The 23,024-nt window shown below is 51.6% G+C and overlaps 1 protein-coding gene across 2 annotated transcripts in view; it reads right to left on the bottom strand.

The window, feature by feature from the left end:
- Positions 1-1,242: 1,242 nt before the first annotated feature.
- MASP1 (mannan binding lectin serine peptidase 1) overlaps positions 1,243-23,024 on the bottom strand; it is a 23,862-nt gene continuing 2,080 nt past the window's right edge. Inside the window, exons 2-11 of one of the 2 annotated variants that reach the window (XM_027685749.1) lie at positions 22,112-22,337; positions 14,916-15,093; positions 14,524-14,655; positions 13,869-14,065; positions 13,417-13,564; positions 12,826-12,944; positions 11,903-11,981; positions 7,500-7,637; positions 6,428-6,502; positions 1,243-3,811 (exon numbers count right to left, since the gene is read on the bottom strand). In XM_027685749.1, coding sequence (XP_027541550.1) covers positions 2,916-3,811; positions 6,428-6,502; positions 7,500-7,637; positions 11,903-11,981; positions 12,826-12,944; positions 13,417-13,564; positions 13,869-14,065; positions 14,524-14,655; positions 14,916-15,093; positions 22,112-22,337 — 2,188 coding nt within the window. In that variant the 3' untranslated portion in view covers positions 1,243-2,915. Of the gene's footprint in view, positions 3,812-6,427; positions 6,503-7,499; positions 7,638-9,800; positions 10,306-11,902; positions 11,982-12,825; positions 12,945-13,416; positions 13,565-13,868; positions 14,066-14,523; positions 14,656-14,915; positions 15,094-22,111; positions 22,338-23,024 lie in introns of those variants that run through there. The other variant, XM_027685750.1, reaches the window with a different exon arrangement.

The raw sequence follows: 23,024 nt of genomic DNA, 5'->3' as shown, positions 1-23,024 counted from the left end.
CCCCAGTCTGTTTGAGATTGGGCTCTACTGCAGCCAACTCTCAGCTCACGCCTGGCACTCACATGCAGCCAGAGGCAGTAAAACCTCTTCAGGGACGTTTTGCTGGCTTTTCACCACAGCCAGACCGATCAATTGCTGTCTCTGCGCCTGTCTCCCCGGAGAGAAGCTCTCACCACTCTGGCAGGTTGCGAGGTGCCAGCAAAAGCAAAGCCTATTGTTGCTCCCATTTTTCTCCTTGGCTGCCTGTTGCCAGCCCACCCTGCAAACACTGAAGCGCCCGTGGGGCACGAGGGGTTGGCACTCGGCAGCAGCAGTTTGGTGAGCAGGGGGCGAGGGCTGGATTGTGCTGGGGATTTCCGGGCAGAGCTATCGACAGGAGGTGGAGGAGAGTCTGTATTTATGAGTTATCTGTTGTAGGGCAGCAATATTTTTTAATGTGCCCCAGAGCTGACTGGGCTTAGATCCTACAGATGATGGTTTAATGCTCAGAGGACCACACTTTGATTTTGCTTTTGCTCTCTCCTCTCCTTTACCCTCAATATATCTGCTCATGTCAGCAGACCCATGAGTGAGCCAGACCCATTGCCCTCCTCCCTGCCATCAATGCAGAGGAGCCTGGCACTGTTTTTAATTTCTGTGCCATAGGAAAATAGGGATCAATAACTCAGCTCTCAGACTTGGATCCAGGCACATGGTAGGAAACAGCGCTCGTGATTTTAAGCTCTCTCCAAAGGCTAGATTTTCACAGCCTGTGATACAGAGATGCCCGGCAGAGCTTTGTGCCTGCCTCAGCTCACATCTGAGCTTGCTGCAGAGCCTCTGCTGTGAAGACACGCCCTCTCAGTCCAACAGCTACTGGGAAGGGGCTGATTTTTCACTCCTTTTAAAGTAAAAATCACATACCTGTTATTTTTTCCTCATTGCAATTGAACTCAGATTTAATTGCTATTCTCAGCATACAGGTTGCTGCCCTCTCCTCCTGCCATTGCCCCTTCAGTGATGTGCTCAGGCTATAAATAATTGAAGGGCAGAATCTCATCTGTCGCCCTTTTTTGTGATTTGTATTCAGGGCTACTCAGGGACTGTCTCAGCCCATGAAGCTGCGTGGGCCATGGCTGAGCAGCCGTCGGAGTGAGGGATGGTGTGAGAATCCACCTGGGAGAGGAAGTGTGCATGGCAGAGACTAGCAACCAGCCTTGACCATGTTCCTCTTGGAATAAAAGTCTCAGGGCACAAACTCAGTACATATAAAAGTTTTATTTTGTTCTCAGGAGGAAGACTGCAGAGAACCATCCTTACATGACATTAGATATTTTACAGAATGTAGTATCAAAAAAAAAAAAAGAAAAAAATATATATATTAGAAAATACCTTGCAGTTAAATGACATAGCCAGGAGTACAGTTCATAGTATGTCTGCAAGATTGACCTTCCTTAGGCCTTCTGTTCCTCTACATGCTCTACAAATGGCTTCTTGGGTAATAACAAAATGTCAGAGTGGCTCATCCACTGTTGGCTTCTTCCTTTCATGGCAAAAGCAAAGGAGGAGGAGATGCAGAGGCTGGAATGAGGCTACAGGCACACAGAGAGAACAGCAGGCGATTTTTGCATGTTGCTTACAGCTCTAGGAGGGCTTTGCTGGCAAAAGAAGGAGAAGGTGTCCCCACTGAAGGAAGGTAAGCTCACCTGACCTTGTTCCTTGGCAGGGCTTATTTGTCTGCATGGGCCATGGGGGGAAGTTGGTGAGATATGAATACTTCTGGTGCATTAGGTGAGTTTGGGTCAGTCTAAAATGACTTGGACACCTGGAATAGGTCACAAGAACCATGAACAAATGCTGAACACCATCAGTAAAGGTAAATCAGCTAAATCGATGGCCTTAAAAGCAGTTAAAATGGACTAGGTTCTTGCAAGAATGAATAAACTGCCATGCAGGACTAACCAGGCCCCTGAGAAAGAGGTGAAAGCCCAAGGAAGGATGTTCTACCTAAAATGATTCTGCTGAAAAGAAGTACTGCTTAGGTACAGCCAAAGTGATGCTGTCTCATGTGTTGAAAAACTTTCCTTGGGAGGCCTGTTGTGGCTGGAAACCACAGAGCTAGTCTGGGGGTGTGACTGGAGAAGGCTTGAAGTGATAGAGGGTTGGAGAAGTTTTGGTGGCTGGAGGTGAGTGTGATGCTGAGTCCAAACCCCTCTTCCTGTCCCTGTGTCCTCTGTGGGTCTCTCATCCCACATGGTGAGACACAGGTAGACCATTTGGGCTGGTGCTGGCTGAAGTTTGGGGTTGAGGTTTAGGGCTAACTGTGGATGTATCCTCACATCCTTGGGGCCAGGTGGGCATCACCTGAGATGCCACCAGGCAGGGATGTCTGTTTGCAAACAAAAATAATAGCAACCCCCCAGGACTCTCTCACTACTCATTGCACAGAAAGTGTGGGGGACCTGTGAGGTTCAGGCCTGCCCAGATGGGTTTTCCTGCATTGTCCATAGGCTCTGTAGTTGCATCTTCTGATGGGACAATTTGACCAAAGAGTCTCCGAGGTGGGGGCAATTCCCCGTGCACGGCACAAAGCTTTGGTGTCAACGAAATGCTGCCTCAATTGCTGTGCCTTTTTCCTGGCTTGGAGGGAGGCTCCCTAGAATGTGGGTGAGGTTTGCAGATGGGCAGCACAAGCTGAGGACACCAGCTGAGATCTTGCCTTTTGCTCCCTTCCCCCAGCTCCCTAGCAAGCATTTCCTAAGAATGCAAGTGAAGGGATGCGGGACCAAGTGAAACAAATGACCTGGAGGGCTGGCAAAGGCTTGGCATGAGTGGAGTATCGTGGCTGTTGCTTGCGAAAGACCAGAGTCTGGAGCACATTAAACAATAACAACAACAAGAAAGGGAGCCGCGGTGGCAGCAGGCTGCTTAGTAACTCATCTCTCTGGCTCAGGGTCCAGGAATGTCCACCTCTCTGAGGAGCCTGTTTTCTTCTCCACCCAGTCCACATAGTTAGAGACCTTGGTGTACACACCATACACTTGCTTGCTGCCACACTCCTCTGGGCCACCCCATGAGACCAGCCCTTGGGCCACCCACCTCCGGGTTCCCGGGTCCTGGATGACAAAGGCTCCCCCGCTGTCTCCCAAACAAGTGTCCTTCCCACCTTCGTAGTAGCCGGCGCAGAACATGTTCTCGGTCACGCTGTAGTTCCCTGACCGTGACTCGTAGCTGGTCTTGCACTCGGCGTGCAGCACCACCGGCAGCTTGACGTACTGCAGGATGTCAGACAGGGTCCTCATGCCCGAGCTGATGATCTCGTCCACTGTGATGTTGGGGTTGGAGATACCCCAGCCAGCCACTAGCCCCAGCGTGTTGGGGTGAGGCCCCTCCAGCTCGTGCTCAAGCTGGGGCAGACAGACGGGCATGACGTACTTCCCCATGGTCACCTTCTCCTTCAGCTTGACCAAAGCGATGTCGTGGTTGTAGTTCTGGATGTCAAACTCCTCGTGGAGGATGATCCTCTCCACTGTCCGGTTGACGGCATCCATCTTGTTCCTCACGTCATGAAGGGCCAGATAGACAGTGACGTGCTCCTTGGAGACGGGGATGACAGTCTTGTCCCGCCGCTGGGAGCGGAGCACATGGGCGGCTGTCAGCACCCAGGAGTCTGAGAGCAGGGCTCCGCTGCCAAACCATTTGTCGTTGGGCACCCGGGACATGTCCTCCACCACAATCAGGGCCTGCCAGGGGAAGAAGCCGGGCTCTGCGTTCCGCCCGCCGATGATGCGCTTGATGATCCCAGGCAGAGGACGAGCCGGCCGGCCACACACTGGGGGCAGAAAGGACAGGACAGTTACTCCCAGTTTACTTATCTAGGGAACAAATGAAAAGGGATATCCCTGTAGAGTATGCCACGTGACTGGTTATCTTCAAACCAAACACTCTCTTTTGTAGTTTATGGAGGGATTTGGCTGGATCCACACCACTTCAGAAGCAGAAAGGCCAAATGAGTAAATCTGCAGCCTCACTGTGACCTTTGAGGTTGCTCAGCCCTTCCCAGACCTTCAGCCAACTGCCTGGCTCCTGCTCAGTGTGCCAAGAAACCCAGGGGAATGCTGGGGGGAGGATTGGAGCTTGACATCAGCCCAGTCTCACCCCTTGCTCTGAGACCTGTCATGAGGTTTGTGTTCTCATGGCCATGGCATATGCCCTCCCAGAGGAGCTGTGGCTGAAAAGGGCTCAGCCATGTTGCCTAGCACCATGGACATTACTCCTGCACCTCCTCACCACAATTCTGGCAGCCAAACCAGAACCCCTCTTCTCAGCTCTCCAACAGACCTAGAATTAATGCCCGAAAAGCCCTGCTGTGCTGACTGGTTTGCCTCCAGGAGCTTTATCCAGACGCTGTGACACAGTATGAGGAAGAGGAGGGACTCAGGATGCTGAAGGTGGCTCTGGAAGGGTTGGACAGGGTGGGCAGGAACAATCGTGTCCCTATGGAACTTAAGCCTTGGGACATGGTTGGGGGGGGGGCCTGATTCATGCCTCTGGCAGCCCTGTGGAGGGGGACTCCCAGCTGGCTTGTGAGTGCTGATGTCACCGGGAGGTTGTGAGAGCCAATTTGGGCTTGTCCTTCTACATCTGAAAGAGTCCTGAATCGCAGCAGCGCAGGTGCTGGTCTCATCCCTCTGAGTCTGCAAAGAGAACCCATATCCTCAAGAGAAAGTGCCAGGCCTCTGCCTTGATGCCACCTGTACTCTGAGGGGAGGATGCAAAACCTCACAAAAAGAGGATCTGACCTCTCAGGCTGATGGGATCGGGGCTGAGAATCAGCCTTGGAACCAGTGCAGGAGCACTGGGAGCTGCAAATGTGGATTTGTTGTGACTGGGGTCTGTCTCCAGGAAAAATGTGACTCTAGCAGGGAAGGAGCATGGTGAGTGTCTCTGCATGTGTTCTGCACCCCTGCCTTTCCCAGTGCTGAAAGGAATAGAAAACATGCTCAGGAAAAGAATTCCTGTGTCCCAGCCCAGATGGTCTGCTGCACTGAAGCTGACGGTTGTCCCAAGGAGATGGTTTTAGAGGAAGTGCATCCAGCCAAATATTTATTCTATTAAATTACATATCAAAAATGCTGACCAGGCTGCAAATGCTCCCACTGATGGCAGAGGCAGGCATGGAGTGGCCTGGAAGAGAGGTTTCAATTGATGGGGAGATGCGTGAGACATGGGGAAGATCTGAACAACAGCTGGCCAGCTGCTGCCTGCAGATGCCGATCTCAGGAGAGCGTCACCCTCTCTCTGGGATTTTCCATTTTCCTGAAGTCTCTCTGACTCCTGCCACTAATCAAAAGGCCTGGAAATGGCCCATGAAAGCAGCTATGGCCCCAAAAGCTGTCCCCATATGCTCCCAGCTCAAATTAGTTCAGGCTGAAATATCAAGCAGAGATGCAGGGAGCAGCTGCCACAACAAGAGCAGCCATAGCCCAGGAGTTTTTTGGAAATTTTCTGGAGTTTTGTGGGATGCAGGGAATCTCAGGGGTCCCTCCTCTGGACTTGCAGTGGCTCAGCATGGCTGGAGAGCAGATACCCTGCTCTCCAGGGTATCTGGAGATACCCTGCCCATGGGGCTGAGGCAGTGTCCGGACCCTGGGGTGGTTGCAGCTGCAGCTGCTGCATTGCAGCCAGATCCCTGCACCTCTCTGGAGAGCCTATCCTGCACATCGGATTATAGTCCACACCCAAACTTCCTCCAGGCCCCCATCCTGTCAGCCAGACCTGGCCCCGCTCTTAGCTATGGCCAGCAAACATCCCAGAGACAATTGTTTAATCCTGAGTGGGCACCTGGCCTAGAAACTTGCTGGCTGCAAACATTTCTGCCACTGCAGAAAGACTTGGGATTTTCCTTCCCTGCAAAAGCAGCTGAGTTTTTCTGCAAGGCTTGAAGAGGTGATAATTGCTACTGCATGTCTACACACTGTCTGTGGGAGCTGACAGCCAGGTAATGCTCTGCTCTTGGCTGGAGCCATCTCCAGGGATGCTGGAGGCTGAACATGGACAGTGGGCTCTGCCCTGGGACTGCTGGCTTCCTTGTCTGCTGGTATGGGGAGCTTGGGGAGCCCTGACAGCCATGATGGCTGTGACCTCACTGCTGCCCTAAACTGCCAGGGACACATGCCCTCATCACTGCAGCCCAGTGCCACCACTGCACCCTGACCATCTGGGCCAGCTGGGATAGCAGAAAGACTCTGTCCCTGCCCCCCTCCTGGCCATTCACTGTGGCAGTTGGATATGAATAGCCAAGTTCATGTGATGCTGTCACCAGGGAGCATGGTCCCTGCCTAGGGAAGCATCAGGTCTGGTCAGGCATGGCAGCATCCCCTCCCTGCATGTCCCTGCTCTGCACCCCTTGCTGAGCAAGGGGAACCAGCTGCCCCAGTTCCAGTACCTGGTTGGCAGGATGGCAGCTTGATCCCCAGCTCCTCGCTCCTCCACACCCCTGATGCGTCGCATGTGTAGGTGGCTGGAAGAGAGCAAAGTGTTAGCTCGTCTGTGGTCCTGGCATGAGGGAGTGTCCTTTGCAATGAGGAGAGTTGCCCAGCGGTCAGGACCCTGGGAACCCTTTTTCAGGTGACCTCCCTTTTAAAGCTCCCTGTGCTCCATTCCCTGGGGGGGGCTGGCAGCCCTGTCCTCATGCAGGGAATGTGCCACCATCCTCAGTTTCATTGCCTTGAGCTGTCTGGAGGGCTGTGCTGTGCCTTCAGCCTCTGCTGGCAGCAGCCTCCACGTAAATATTGCCAGTGCCCATTCTGCTAATGCATACGGGATGCTGGGACCAGATGCACAAGGCCAGCGGGAGATACAAGCTGGGAGACAGGAATGTGAGGAATTCCTTTGGCTTTGCTTGCTGAGGGAGGAGGAGGAGGAAGATGGTTTGGGGTGTGTACACACCCTTTCTGCTGCCCAGAGCTGAGTCTGAAGGGTGCAGAGACCTATGATTCTTGTCAAAGTGCCTTGTGTTTTTTCTGTGGTTGTGGACCAGGGGGACTGAGGGGAAAACCCAGTCTGATATGATCCTACTGCTATCTGTTCAGCTTTGGCTACACTGAACATTTGGGTGCTGGGATGAGGAGCCTTGCAGAGCCCTTACTGAGGCTCTCTCCAGCAGCAGCTCCTTTCAATTTTCCATAATTTCATAATCTGCAGGGAGCAAATGGCAGGGTGAGAAGGCAGAACGTGGAACACCCACACTGCTCTGCCGAGGCTGTGAAACACTCAGGCAAAGCATGAGGCAGGGCCAACTCCATCATACCTCACTGAGGAGCAGGATGTGTCCAGTCTGACAGTCCAGGCAGTGCAGATGCAGGGTACGGTGTGTGTAGGCTATATCCTCAGCCTGCTGTTTGCAGAGCACCCCGGAGCAGCCACCCCAAACTCCCCCCGCTTGCAAACGCACACGCGCATGGCCACGTGCCCGCCTGCGCTGTGCTGTGGGAACATGGCCTGGCCCCACTGCTCACCCGTGCTGTTGGGGGCCATGTGGTAGTAGGGGTGCTGGCAGTGGTACTGGATGGCTGCTCGGTAGGTGGTCAGGTTGTTCCTGGTGGAGTAGGTGACAAAGCCGTGCTCCAGCTCCAGCGGCGCTTTGCAGTCAGCAACTGAAACCCAACACAGAAGGGGGGGTTGAACCCTGTGCTGTTTCTTGGGGTATCCAGACAACGAGCAGGCAGGTAGTGCTGGGCTTTGGCATGTGGCAGTGGTCCTGTGGGGCAGAGCATGGGCCCATATAGTCCTGTATCCCCTTTCTCTAGGGCAGTGCAGGAGACGCAGCCTGACATGGCTTCAGACAGCAGCAGAAGGCTCTGTCTCAGTCAGGACAGCCTGGCTCCATGAAACCCTCCCGCAGACACCCTGCACAGACAGGGCATGCAAATGGCATGGCTCGCCTGCTGGCTGTATGGCTAGCACCACTCATGCTGGCGGAGACCCCAGTCCCGGGAACCCCTCCATTTAGCGTGAGATCTCCCTGCTGTACTGTTGAGAAGGGAGAAAGCCTGCTCTGGTAGGTGAGAGGTGTTGTGAGATGGTCTCAGAGTACGTCTTTGCATCCCTTGGGAGTGGGCAAGGAGAAGTAGGCAGTAATTCACCAGCCTATGCTGTGAATCAGAGGTGCACAAGCCTTTGCTGAAAGCATGGTCCAGTCCTTCCTGCTCTGGTCTTGCTCACCAAACAGTGCTGTTAAGCATTTACACATCAGGCTGAACAACCCTTGGTCCTGGCTGTCCTAGGCCAGCAGGAGATGAAGGACATTAAGAGTGTGGCTTGGCTGGTCTGCAGGCAGGGATGACGCCAGCAGATACGGGTGAGATCAAACCTGCTTCATCTCCCAGGACATCAGCAACGTTGGCTCTGCTTCACCATCCCTGCTGTTGGCTCAGGGTCTGATGGAGGGATAAAAATTCCTGGGGTGCGATTGCCCTTCCCCATGGCCTGTCCATGATCCCCTTTCTACCCTAGATCACCCAGAGTACCCTGCTCAGCCTCTCCTCCCAGCTTGTCCCCTGTATTGGGTGTGTGCCAAACACACCAGGAAGGACCCCAGGCTGCAAGAGGGTTCATCCTCCAAAGCCAGGAGTCTCTCCTTTGGAGCTGTAGCTCCCTGCCATGTGGGCAGGTCACAGAACACTCAGACAATGCTGTGCAGCTTCCCCCTGCCCCATCCTGGGGGACCTGCCCCAGTGGAAGGCAGGAACTAGGGTCTGATCCTGCCAGGAAATGCAGTGCTGTGGAGTTGGATTCTGCTATGTTTAGGATGAGCTATGTTTGAGTAGGGGATGGGTGACTGCAGAAAGCAGGTCCTGTGGATAAGGGATGACCCTCTGTGGATGTGTGTCTGCATGTTCTCCAGGATGTGAAGGGGGTGAGGACAGGTGTCCTAACTCCTCACGAAGTGATCCAGGCTAACAAAGAGAGAATTCACCAGAAGTAGTAGCTGGAACAAGGGATATGTACCAATGCTCAGGGTTACCTAATTGCTTGGGTGGAAAAAGCCTGGTTTATGGCAAAATGCTACAGCTCACTATTCACCAGGGTCCCCTTCGCCTTCTGTAGGGACAGCAGGTGATGGAATGAGTGTGTGGGTGCAGCCAGGCTGGGTGGAGACTCTGGATACCTGTTCCCTTGGAGGAATGAGGGAATGAATGTCAGGGGACCATCCTGGCTGGCACCTCTACTCTGGGGTTATTTATGGCTGCAGGGCAGCATCCACTGGCCTGCAGAGCCCATTTCATCCCTGTGTGTTCCCCAGGCCTGGAGGAACCCAATGCCTGGAGAATGGGCTCTTGCAGAGAGGTGTTGCCACACCAGTGTCCCAGGTCCTGCTGAAAAGGTGAGGGGAGGGCATTTGTTCCATGAGCCTTTCCAGAGTTTTCCCTCAGGAAAGGGGCCCTTTAGCATCTTTGTGGGACTAGAAGTGGACCGAGCTCCCCAACACACACCTCCTCCTCTCCCAGCCTCCCATCCCAGCTTCCTCCTAGTGAAGCCTCTGATGCCTCAGGGAGTCCAGGGTGCATGCCTATGGCTCCTGGGAATGTGAATGGGGACAGATACCAGGCTCTGATCTCCTTCAGCTGCCGTCAGCATGAGGCCAGCCCATCCTCACATCTGCTGGGCCAGCAGTGGGAAGCAAAGGGGAGGTGGAGGAACATCCATCCTGCTGTGTTGGTGCCAGGGCTTGGTGCCTGCAGGAAAGGGCTAGTGATGCCAACCCATCCTCCAGGCCTCCTTGTCTGGAGGGTCTGAAAGGCACCAGGACTCTTGGAGAAAGGAAAGGAAGGAGTGTTTCTTATTTGTGGCGCTGGGCTAGGGATGAAGGGCAGCGGGAGACTGAATCCAACCAACCAACCATGGTTGCCATGCCATGCTCCTTGTGCAACAGCCGCCTTGGAGGGGGAGCCAAGGTGGCCAGAGAATCCGCATGGAGAGGGAGGGATATGGACATGCCAGGAGCTGGCAGCAGCATGTGATCCCCAGGCATGACAATGGGAATGAGATGTTCAACTCCAGTGTCCTTTCCCCTTCTCAAGATGGAGTTAAGGAAGTACCAGGCGTGGGGGGGTTAACAGTGCCATGCCGGTTAGACAAGCCACAGAGATGGATTTGGCAGCCAGGCCAGCGGCAAAGGGAGCCTGCCCTGGGTGCTGGACAGATCAGAGAGGGGCATCAAGACAGGCTGCCTGTCGGGGTGGCACAGCCGGCGCCAGCCTCACGCGGCCACTTGCTCCGAGCCAGCTCTTCCCTCTGTCTGGTTGTCGGCTCTATCTGCAGCTGCACCGAAAGCAGAGGGGAAGGAGGAGAGCAGAAAGAGAAAGCCCAATTAGTAGATGAGCAGAGAGAGACATGCAGGAAACCCAGCCCCCAAACCACCAGAAATCGTTAATGAGCGCCCGGCGAGCTGTGCCAGAGTGCCTCGGATGCCAGTGGAGCCATGGTCCTGCTGGGGACCCTCTCACTCTGCTGGGCTAGGGCAGCCTGAGGGTAGTGGCTGGGAGAAGCTTTCACAGGTTTGTGTTTAGCCTCTCCAGGCTATAGAACTGGATTTTATCCACAGTGGCTGAGAAGTTTTCTATTTTCTGCATTGCTTTCTAAAACCATTTTTCCTGTGCCTGCCTCTCACAGACATCCTGGGGAGGTGGGAGGCTTTGCAGTTTGGAGAGCTGAAAGCCAAGGCTTCTTGGCTTTCCAAAAAAGTCTTAGAAATTTAGTGTAGTGAGTCATATTACACAAGAAGTGATCAGTTCCAGCCCAGCTGGAATAAAGAAGATAATAATTTAAATTTTCTCAAAAATCCGACTTTCCAGGGTTAAAAATATTTACCTGGAATTTCATTCTATTTTTTACATGAAGCTGGATACAATCAATGGGAGACTGTGATAATGAGATTGTAGGAGTGGGGAGTTCCTTGGCAGGGCAGAGGCATCATTGACCCCACACTTTCTAAGGAGCTCTTTAAGATATGAATCTATTTAGCAGGTCTCAGAGCCTCCCAGTTTCCATTTTGAGTGAGAAAAGACAAATTAAAACTCCAGAAATACTCTTCTAAGGTAAGATCCACAATATTCTTAAAAGAAAAAGGATCTGCCCAGATGAGGAGAGCCTGGATCCCAACATCCCTAGAAAGCATCTCCTCCTGCATCTCCTGGAAGGGTCTGGGACACTCTCTGAGCATGTTTGCTTCTTTTCTCCTCTCTGGGCCAGCCTTACAACAGACTGAGCAGCAGTGAGAGCCCTCCTGAGGGCTGAGGGGTTTGGGGTAAATGGAAAAGGTGTTATCAGATACATCTCCCAAGCCTGAGATGAGAGAGGAGCTGGGCTAGATGAAAGAAGAGATGATGCAAATCATCACCTGCCCTTTCAAATGGTATTACTTTTCTTCTCCCCTTTTCTCCCATTTTATGGTTTGTTAATATTTGGACAACTTTTCTCTCCCCTTTCACTTAGCTGAGCAGTGCCAAGTTTAGGCGAGTACCTGGGACTAATGCCCTGGGTCTTGACAGCTTCCATTGGGAAGGAAATTTGGACCAGGAACTGGATTATCCCAAATTGTCCCAGATTTATCTGACAGAGCCAGTGCTCAAGAGCCAGGCTTGCTCTTTTTTTGACGGGGAGACAGCAAAAAAGGCTCGCAAATCAAGTTATATGAGTAATCTAAATAAGAGCACCAATCTCCTGCTTGTGGTTTTTGGACTGAGCCCCACTACATTATCCAAGAACAAGCCAAAGGAGCTTTGCAGGCTTACGTAGCCTCTCTGGCTGGGTTTGTGTCTCTGAGTAAGGAACTCCACTCTGGCCAGGCAGCTCCTGTTAGCATGAAATTATTTTAGCAGGAAAAGGACATTGGCAGGGTGGGGAAGGGTGTCCTTACTTTTGCAGATAGGGATCTTGTTACTCCATGTCCCATCCTTCAGACACTCGATCTGGAAAGAATCGCTTTCCACGTTATCCTGTGTAGAAGGTGCCAACAAAAAAGAAAACACCTGTTAATGTTCAAGGAAAAGAAATAAATCTCTTGATTAAAAGGGAATTTCTTGGTGATTTAGTCAAGTTATATCCAGCCTCCCCTGAAAGAGGAGCTAAAAATTGCAATAAAATCATAATGAAAAACTTAGAGAGTTTTCCTGTTGCCAGCAACTCAGTGGCATGCTGAAGCAAAAGAACTGGAGTAATTTATTCCTGTTCTAGATGATGGGGTGTATAAGGAGGCAGGTCTGCATGAAGAATGGGACTAGGAGGAGATCAGAGAAATACCCAACTCCATGCTGGAAGACACAGTGGGCTACTGGTTTGGAGGGAAGACAACCACCCCGTGAGTCACCCACAGATCCTGTGGTTCCCAGCTGCTTCCTGGAGAGGGCCTGCCAAAATCCTGCTTCCTGTGATTTGTTGAAGCTGTCCCAAAGTCCCAGAGGACCTCCCAGTCAGTGGAGAGTGGCCTCTGTAGGGCTGCTGAGCCAGTGCTTATCGAGGTGAGGAACAGACAAAACCCTAGCACTCCCCTGGGGCTTTTGCTGACTTTTTCTCTGGCAGAGGTGACAAGCCTGATATTCAATGAGCTTGCTGGGTCTGGAGAGATGCTGAGAGGGTGGCTCAGAAAAGTGCTTTCTCCTGTCTTCCTCTGTGTCTTTGGAAAGGAAAGGTGGTGGCTCTCAGATGAAGCTTTTTCCTTGCCTCTGGGAAGAGGGTAAGGATGTTGTGTGGATTGTTTGCTCTCCCAGAGCTGCAATGCCTTTGAGCAAAAGCATTCTCTATTTTCTACCCTATTCCCAGCTCCACACACTTTCCCCATACCTTCAGCACTTTGTATCCAGTGTTGCAACTGATGACAACCTGGTCTTTGAAAGTGTACTTGGCTTGAGAAGGCTCAATTTTCCCATTGATTGGTGGTTGCACTGGTGGGCATGGGTTTCCTTTGAATACAAGAAAATGAAGCAAAACAAAACACAGAGGAATAAATAGAGGAAATGTGGAGTCCCAGCTCTGCCAGCCAGCCCATGTAGCAGAGTTTGAGCATTTCTGCCCTGCTCCTGCTCTAGTCTACATTGGCATTGCTCATCCAGGCTCTTCTAGAAGGCATGGAGGCTCCAGGTCTTTCCTCCAGTCTGTAATTCTCTGGCTTTCGGCATTACAAATCTGGGAGCTAATAACAGTAGCCTGTGCAATTACCGTGCCCAAAATTGCTCTGCTTTGCAATGTCATCTTGGTTCAGGGCCCATCTGAAAAAGCATCCTTTGGAAGGAGGGCTCTGTGTTATTTATGCCTCTCCTTGTGGGATTTCTGGAACAGATCCTTTCTGGAGACAGGATTATGGACCATGGTGTCCACCTATAAAGCCCTTCCTGTTCCCAAGCCCAGCAAACAGTGGAAGGCAGCAGGACTTACCAATTGCTGTGTATGACAGCTTCCAGCCTCTGTTCTCTCCGGAGTTGTCACTGTGGAAGAGGATCTGCACGCTGTTGGTTTCGGTTTCAATACGTCCTGGGGACTTCTCTCCACAGAAAGGTCCAAACTCCTTTGGGCCAGCTTTGATCTGACAAGGCAAAGATGAGTGGATGGTGTGAGGAGGGTCTTTGATCCCTGAGACTAATGGGTAGGCCTGCAGTGGGGTCAGTGGGGCTTAAGTACCATGTGAACAGGGATGTGAACAGAAAGAGGGTCACTGTTGGCTGAAAGGTTCAAAATCAGATGTGATAAGAGACATAGGGTCAAGAGAGCACAGGGCTCCTGATGGCTACATCACTCCTGTTTAGACTGGGGTGATTTGGTCTCCTCACCAGGGCACTGGGGAAAAGAAAGGTGAGCAGCAGAGGAGGAGTGTGCAGACCCCAGCTCACCTTGATGTAGTCATATGGACAGGTCACCTCGGGGTGGTCTTCCACATCAAAGCTGTCCTCAAAGTCCAGAGTGATGAAGAAACCCTCCTCCAGCTCGATACGGTACAGGCAGTCCGAGCTCTTAGGGTAGGGGCTGGGGAAGTCGGCACTGGTGATGACCCCACTCCTCTGGGTGTAGAGGTTGTCACTGCACTCCACTGAAACACAGCCATGGCTTTGTCAGGGCCCTGACAGTCATGTCCCAATCCTGATCACACTCACGAGCCCTCCCAGTGGAGTGGGATCTGCTGAGTGGGTCCATGGAACCCAAATATTTGTCCATGCATGGAGCATCTCACATATCTCACACTTCCAAATATGCCTTTGGCACAGAGGCCCTGGGCTGACAGCTAGTCCCAGCTAATCTACATGATGCACTTTCAGAGCATAGACTAAACCTTTTAATTTCTCTGACTTGAGGAGGTCTATAGAGTTTAGCTGAGGAGCACAGCTCATGGGAAAAAACAGTCTCGGATTACAGGTTTGTAGGGAAGAGGCACCTCCTCCCTCCTTGCAGGAAAAAAAGGTAGTTTTGCCTGTGTTTGGTAGGTCTGTTGCCTGCTCAGGGACCCCTCTGTATGACCATCCATGTGTCTGAACTGTGCCTGGGTGGTACCTTTGCAGGTCCTGTTGTCGGAGTGGAGGATGTACCCGAACCTGCAGGAGCAGTAGTACCCGCCAATGTAGTTGTGGCAGTAGTGGTCACATGCCAGCTCCTCATCACTCTTCTCCAGGCACTCATCCACATCTAAGATGAAGATAACAAGGCAGAGAGGTCATCTTGCAGTCCTCCACATGTCACTGCTCATGGGGGCATTTGCCACAACACTGAGAAATTAGTTGTCCCATGTGGTGGGTCACACGAGCACCCAGCGAGTCCCACATGGCCCAAGGGCTGCACACAAGCTCCTGTCTTGCAAGGGTCCCCAAGGCTGACTTGGGATGTGATCTTTGCAAATTTGTTACCCTACCCTAGAAGCTCATCCTGAAGGCTCAAATGCTGCTTACCCACAGCTGTGTAATGGGCGTCAAAGCCAGTGAAGCGTTCCTCATTGGAGAAGTCGGATCTGAAGGTGAGCCCCATGTAGGGCCCTGGGGACAGGATCACTTGCTGACCAGGAGCCTGCTCTGTGTCTGTCGTCTCCCTGCCACAGAAGGTTGCCAGCTCCTGGTCCTCAGCTTCAATCTGTTAGCAGAAAGAAGGGGTGAGCCTAGAGAGCCTGCCATGTGTTCCTCAGGGATGTCAGGCTGGGCTTGGAATCATCTCTGCACCCAGCAGCTCACACCTTTGCCTGTGCTTGCCCAGCCTGCCCCCTTCCAGAGCTGACCAGTGCCTCTGGGGGACAGGCTGCCCATCTGGCAGCCTTGGATGGCCACAGCCTGAGGATACAGCTCTGGACCCTTCAAGACCTGTCCTGCTCATCATTCTGCTGCCTTGGCCCTTGCCAGGGCATCTTTGAAATAGCATTTTCCAGCCATTCCCACTGCATTCACATCACCTTCTGCAGCCAAGAGTGATCCCAGGGATGTTCAGAGCATGACAGGTCTGACTCCCACTGATTTAGCTCTTTGAGATGCTGTTAGTGCAGTAAAGCAATTAAGTGGGTTCTGCAAAATGTGCACAGGGACTCAGGTCTGCCTGCTCTGTCTGGAGTCACCCTCTGAAGCAGATGTCAAGAGCAGGTAGCATCCAGGATGTAGGGAGGAGCTGGGAGGGTGTAAGGGGAGGATGCAGGGTGGGAGCCCATTTGAGAGGTGGAGTAAGGAGAAGAGGTGCAGAAGAAGGGGTGTGAAAATCAGCCCTGGGCTGTGTCATTCCCATTCAGAGCTGTCAGTACCTGAGATGCTCCCCGTCACCCCTTCCCATGGCCCAAACACTGATCCAGGCAGGGAATCTCCATGGGAGTCTCTGCTGCTGGGAGGGTGCCCAGAGGAGCCTCTGCCCATTGGTTTTGCATCACTTCAAAGCAGCGGCTGTAATTTGGATGGTGTTTCTGTTCCCTGCGCTGCCTTTGGACAATCTTGGTCCTGTCCCTGCTACCTAGGGTCCCTGTCTGGCTCCAGACCTGTGGTGCCAGGCACTGTTTGGACTCTGACCATGCATCCAGAGGGATAAAGAAGGGGAGTAATGAGGCAGCATGCCCTGTTGTCATGTCAGCATGTTCAGTACTCCCTATGTGCATCTGTTTAAAACATAGCCTCATCTGTGCCTTAAAACAATGTAATCTCTGCAGAAAACCCTCCAATTTTCCCTGGGAAGCCTTTCCTTTCCTTTTTCCTTGCTGTTTTCTCCAGCATTGATTTATCTTCTTCTCCTACACATCTCATCCCCAACCCCTGTCTCAACCACGACCTCTCCCAGGCGGTTCCCAGCACCCTGCCTGCTTTCCCTCAGGAGATTCAGATATGAATAAGCCTCAGCAGAGGAATGTGATGAACACCACCAGCCAACCCGCCACCTTTCATGCCAAGCCACGGCTATTGAGGCTGTGATGAAGTGTGCAGTCCCCCAGCACATGCCTGGGGAAAACAGTCATCTGCTTGAGGACTCATGGGCTCCTGGAGGTGTTGGAATGCAGTCCCTGGCTTGTGTGGCCTCAGTAAGGCAAGACTGTTCTCTGACTGCATCCCTGTCTTCTGGAGACCCTTAGGATGTGCTGGCTGGGGAGGGTCCGGATCTGAAAGGGAAATTTCCCAGAGCTGAACAAACAGGCGGAAACTCGTTCACACCATGGAAAGCCAACGTGGAAATGGCGACTCAGCATGCCTTGACATTGCCTCCAGATATTTTCCATCCTCTCATACAAGCTGGAGCTGGCCAGAAAAGAGAGAGACTTTCCGATGATAAATTTTGAGAATTTGGAGAAAAAACACGTGGCCTGCTTTGGGACAAAAACCCAATTGAAATTTTTTTTTTTTGGTAACAGCATTCTGGGGAAAGAAAAGAAAACAAGTAATTTGGGCTCCATCTGGTTTCAATCCCTTTGAAATATACTGTGGTGCTTTAGAATTGCTTTTAAATCTGAAAAATTGTTTTGAAATAGTGTTTCAGACTGAAAAACGGGAGTGCCATCACCAAGGGATGAAAAAAGGCATTTTGGCCTCAACACACAGACTTGGCTGTGCAAGCACGTGGGATGCAGCCTTCTCTGCAGAAAATGCTTTTTTCTTAAGGAAATCTGCGGGAAGGAGGAATTTCCAACCGGCTGCTCTGTGTGGGATTGGTGGCTGTCACCTCTGCCAGGACACATGAACCACTGTGTGATCTCCCATCCCTCTCCTTAAGCCCTAGGATCTGCAGCACAGCATCACCAAAGTGCGGGAAAATCTTCCCAGTGCCCTGTGTCTCGGCCAGAGGATGCTCCATCCATGGGGCTAGCTTCAACACTGCTCCCAGCATCCCTGGATACAGCCCCAGAGCAGAAGGATGGGGCCCGGGAGAGCTGTGCTCTCCTCGCTGAAGGTATCCGTGGCCTCTTATCTGAGACGGGTCCCATGCCCCAAGCCACAGGGAGCAGAGGCAGCCCTCCAGCAGCAAACTAAACAGAGAGGTCATCATCCCTGGTTAATATTTGCTGCTTCTGCTGGGGACTGTATACTTTTTTTTGTGGATCATTTACATCCAGCAAGCAGGCTGGTAATTAAATCCTGGTTGTTTGTTTGGAGTTTCTCCCTCTCGGGTCACGATGTCGACGTTTTCACTAGAGAAGATGTGTCCCTGAGGGAAATATCAATTGCCACAGAGAAATTCCCTATAAAAATACGCTGAAAGAATCCTCCTTTGAAAAATAAAATATAGCGACACCCTCGTGCCTTAAATTTACCCTTGCCAATGCCTTCTGCTGTGTTCCCTGTTTCTGCTTGCATCCTCATTCTCTCATTAAGATTTCTGCCCCTCTGGATGGAGGCAGATGGGAGTCACTCCCTGGTTATGGTTCTGTCCCCCTGCATTTTGGCTAGTGCTGTGGGTAAGGGAAGTGGTGTCCCAAGCTGCGGGGCCCCTCACTGATTTCCCTCTTTGGGGCAGGAGCTTGGATACCCTGGCTCAGCAGGCAAGAAAGGCTGCCCCAAGGCATGGGCTGCTGGGGATACTGGGGCATTGATGCTCCAGAGATCCTCCTGCAGCCGCTGGGTTAACGAAATGCCACGATCACCAAGGGGAATTTGGCTCGGCAGTTTGGTGTCTGCTGCCGGCAGCAGAGAGGAGCAGGCAGTCGGCAACACGGAAACACAGCCGCCACCAGCCCCCCCTCCAGCCCTCCAGGAATGCACTAATTGGACTGATGAAGGCCAAACATACCACTTGTAATATATATAAATGGCTCATTAGGCAGAGAAATCGCAGTGCTGGGCTGAAGACACTGGGAACATGACATGAGGAGGAGATGCTCAAAGCCAGGGAAGGGCATGAAGTGGCCCCCGCTGAGCGGCCCCGCAGTCAGTGTTGCAAGAGCACAACACCCAGATCAACACATTGCTGCTGCTGACTGTTGGGAATGAGGCAGGGATGGGACAGCCCCTGCAAGAGCCTCCATCTAGGTCTCCTGGAGATCCTCTCCCCTACATGCATCCATCCTCTCCCCAAAACACATCAAGGGTCTTTTCATATGCAAACATGAAATTGTCCTGAATTTCCATGGGAACGTGTGGCAGGGCACGGCCAAAAAAGGAGGATGTCTGGTTTCCTGTGCTGTGGACTTGGTTTGGCGTCCAGAGACTGTCCCCTCCCAGCATGGCAGCTGTGCCCACATGCTCTATTTCTGGGCTAGGCCTGTTCCCTGGAGAGGGTGGGAGTGAAAAGAGACCCAGGCGGGATGCTGGGGTGCTGCAGGAGCTATTGGTTTGCTCCCATGCCTGGTCCTCCTCCTTCCCCTGCATTGGGGGTAACTGTTGTCCCCAGCGGTGCAGGGGGTGGCCAGTGCCACCACACTGCTCTGCACAGAACCATCTCCCAGCTGCCTCCTGGGATTTGAAGTGCTCCTCTGGGGACCTTGTACTCCCAAAGCATGAATAACCCCCTGACTGGGGCTGTCTGACAGAACCAAAAGAGGATGCTCTCCTCCTGAACCCCTAGTTCATGGCAAACATTGATTTGTGCCTTTTATCCCTCCTTTGAGCAGAAGAAGGTGTAGATGGGTGCTGTGCACCCTTCTTGCAGCCCCTGGCTGGGCACGCACTGCCCTGAATGTGACACCAAGCTCATTCCCTGTCCCTGCATGTCCCCTGCCATCAGCAAGGGGATGTCCCCTCATCTTCAATCAAGGTGTACCTAGCTGGCTGATAAGTTCTCGGGGGTGATTTCATTCCAGAGGTTGACTGAGTGATGTGCAAAGCCTCATGGACAGGACCGTAGGCTCAGGTCTCCCTAATAAGCTTGGAGATTTACTCATGAAGGCCCCTCAGAAGTCAGGATTTCATCATCCATCTCTTTGCCTCTCCCACAGTGCTCCTCAGTGACACTATTCAGATCACTTAACCTGATTTCCTGGTCATGGTCATGACTTTTGGGGTGCCCTGGGCCAGTGCTGGAGACTTTTGTGCAAAAGTGTTCATTGCTGGGTGATCCCAGAAAGGAGTTGGACAACCCACGGTAAGACCCTCTGCAAATGAGGAACCCCCAAATCAGTTCCCTGCGGACAGTAACGAGCTAGGCAGAGGCTGCTGAGGAGCATGGCAGAGGGCAGGAGCTGAAAGTCTAGGGTGGATGGCTGCTCCCTGTCCCCAAGAACCTGGCAAGCAGTTGAGGGTGGCCATCCAAAACCTGAGAAGAGGCTGTCTCTGATGCACTGGGGCCCAGAGTTCAGCTTCCCAAGGCAGCGTGTGACTGGTGCTTTCTACCTGCGTGGGGGACTTCTCCAGTTGGGCATTTTGGGGGCTTTCCTCCCATTCCTCTTGGCTCACTCCCCCTCTCTGCCATCCCCTTTTGCACAAACAAGCCTCCCATCCTGTGAGCATTTCTTTAGGAGCCATGTTCTTTTTATATATATATACACACACGCACGCGTATATGTGCATATATATAAATAAACAGCTATTGTTTTAATTAGCCATTGTTTTAGAGCTCTGGAAACTGTTCCCTTCTGCAGACCACCCCGAAGGCAGAGATCTGTGTGGGTTTGCAGCTCGGCTTGCCCTGAGCTCACTCACGATGAGTTTCTACACTGCTCAAGAGCTTGGGTGTGCGGGTGGCCAAGGACTGAGGGAAGGAAAGGGCACAGTGGCTTTTTGCTTGTCATGAGCTGAGTCCCCACCTGTTCAGCCCCATTTAAACCTCCTTCTTATGGCAGTCAAGGTGATGAAGACTCTGAACAAACAAGAATGTGTTTCTTCACACACACACACACACACACACACACACACAAAGAAGCATGTAATCATATATTTAACCTGTGTAACTCTCTACCATATGATGCTGTGGAGATTAAAGTCACCCGTGAGCTCAGAAAGCAATGGTACAAGTTCATGGGTGGGAATCCGTTGAGTGCTGTGGAATGCAGAGATACACCTGTGTCTTTCTGAGCTTCCTCCCTGGGACCAGCAGAGTATTACAGAGAAGCACCTTATGTGCCAGATCTATAGTTATATTCCATAGATGTTCGCTGCGGCCTCTGTCAAAGAGTGCACTGACGCTGCTTTTACACCTTGCCCTGATGCGACAGAGCTGGACACATAAACCCAAGTAGGAAAATAGCCACAGAGTCATTTGCTGCTCTCCTTGATGTTTTCTAAGCGGGTGGTTTAGTAGCATCAACATTACACCCTTACCCAGCAGAGTAACTTACGGATCTCCTGTAATCCATCCGTTTTCATCACTTTTCAAATGTAATTCTGCGGTGGAGGCTCTGCAAGCTGAGTTACAGCCCCAAGCAAATTTATACAGCTGAGACCTAAATCCCTGTGAAAAATACTGCCTTCTTACAGAAATCCAGCGGCAGGGAGAGCTGTGGTGCCAAGTTGGCACCATGGCCACATAACAGGGAGACTTATGAAAAAGGAAAAAAGAGCAGGGGGTGAAGGGTGGGAGGAGGGGTAAAGCTTGGAATGGGGAAAGTTTCCAAGAAATCTGTTCCTTGAGCTTACTGGGTTTTTAAAGCAATATATCTCTATATATGTCCCTGGCCCTTGTGCTTGGAGAAGCTCCAGGAGAAGCAGAAAGAACTAATCAAACCTCAATGAGAGCTGTTAGTAGCAGAATGAGTGCCAGCACAAAGGGGAAATTAAAGCAGCGAGCAACAGATTTTAGAAGAAAAAAATCACAAATATTTGCTTTGTGTTCTTAGGGCAAGAATAAAATAATAATTTCAATTATCTGGCAACTAGCACCAGGGCCAGGTTCTGTGGTTCCAGACCTGGGAGCAAGCTCTGCCTGCCTCTGTGCAGAGGGACAGGGTAAGGCTTGTACTGGATGACGCCGTAAGATCTGTTCAACCAAGCAATCCTAGAAAGCACCTGCTTGCTACTGCTGGTTTGCCAGAAGCACCAAACTTGACCATTTTCAAAGATATGGAGAACCCAGCTTGTCCTGAGTGGGAAGGAGAGCCCTGCCTGGAGAGACTTGTGGTGCGAAAGGCAAGGTTGCTCTGTGGCACTGCAATGAGTGGTCCACTGCAGTTTTGGATGGTTACTGCCCAGCAATGAAGCAAACTGAAATATTTGGAGGTTTTGGCCATGACAGCTCCCTGAGAACCTTCATAGCAGCCTTAAGTTCAGGTCTAGCCTTTCCTTTTTTGCTTCCCTGGGGGCTGGACAGTGTGTCCTAAGAGCCTACAAGTGGTGGCCAGGGACCCAGGCTGCCTGCAAGGTGCACCCACAACCATGGCCTGGCAAAGTGTGACCAGCTCAGGGGTCCTTCTTGCACATGGCTGGCATTAGAGTGGCACAGGCTGGTGGTTTAGCCACAAGGGTTTCATCAGCCCATAGGTGTGCAAATCCCATTTCGCCCAATGACAATCAGATGCCCAACTACTTCCAGAAATCAGATCCTCTGTGGGTAACCTCTGCCTCTGGTGTCCCACTCACTGTTAGTCCAATGGATGTTGTCATCTTACCTGAGCTCTCCCAGTGGTCCACCGGACTGACAACTCTTGTGCACAGTAAATGGGGAAAACTGTCTTGTTCCCAGCTTTTCCAGCACTACCCTTTCTCGGCTGGCCCAACATGTCTGTTGTCTACCTCACCATCTGCCCCGTGATCTCACAGCTCACCTTCACATAGTCGTATTCACAGAGGTAGGATGACTCCAAGTCAAAATGCATGAAGTACAGCTTGATTTTAAATCCATCAGGCACAGAGATGTTCCACGTCACTTCCGAGTCACTGGGATAGGAATCGGGGAAGTTGGGAGACTGGATCTCCCCAAACATGTCTGTCAGCTCGATGGCATCTGCCATGCAGAGCAGCAAGGCACAAAAGGGCCAGGTCAGGAGGTACCTGGAAAATACGTGTGAGGAGATGAAATGAAACACTAGCAGTGACAAAACCTGTTGAAGGCTCATCTCTTTTCCCTAGTGGATCGTGGAAGAGGAGTCACCATGAGCATCCCCCTGCCAAATCACAGGGAGGTGGCGGTGGGGGTGGGAGCTGCATGTGGCTCCCATGAGGGGAAAGCCCCTTTAAAGGTGTGTGACACAGGTGCCACATGTGATGCAAAGGCACCTCCATAGCTCCCAGACAGCTTGAAATGCAGTCAGAGCTTGGTGTTTCTCATGCTTCTGGGAGCAGCAGCCATTGGCAACAGGTCCATTAACTAATGGGGCTCTGATGAGCAAATCTTCATTTAATGGAAGAATAAACATAAGGATGCTTAATAAAATAATGATGCTTTCTAAATCAGTTTAATGAAAGCATCATAGCAATAACTGCTAAGTATCATTATTATTATTACTACTTAGCCTCATCCTGCCAAATTTGAATCATTAGCCCTCAATAAACAGCAGTCTTTGCAGCTGAGCAAGGACAGACCCATGCCCAGCAGCTCAAACCAGTATGTTACTTTTCTTTCTTTTCTTTTCTTTTCTTTTCTTTTCTTTTCTTTTCTTTTCTTTTCTTTTCTTTTCTTTTCTTTTCTTTTCTTTTCTTTTCTTTTCTTTTCTTTTCTTTTCTTTTCTTTTCTTTTCT

The sequence above is a fragment of the Neopelma chrysocephalum genome, unplaced genomic scaffold, assembly GCF_003984885.1.
Source record: "Neopelma chrysocephalum unplaced genomic scaffold, ASM398488v2 Primary Assembly neopelma1_69, whole genome shotgun sequence".
Lineage (NCBI taxonomy): Eukaryota > Metazoa > Chordata > Aves > Passeriformes > Pipridae > Neopelma > Neopelma chrysocephalum.
Note: the sequence above shows the minus strand (reverse complement) of the source record. Positions and strands in the feature narration are given on the sequence as shown.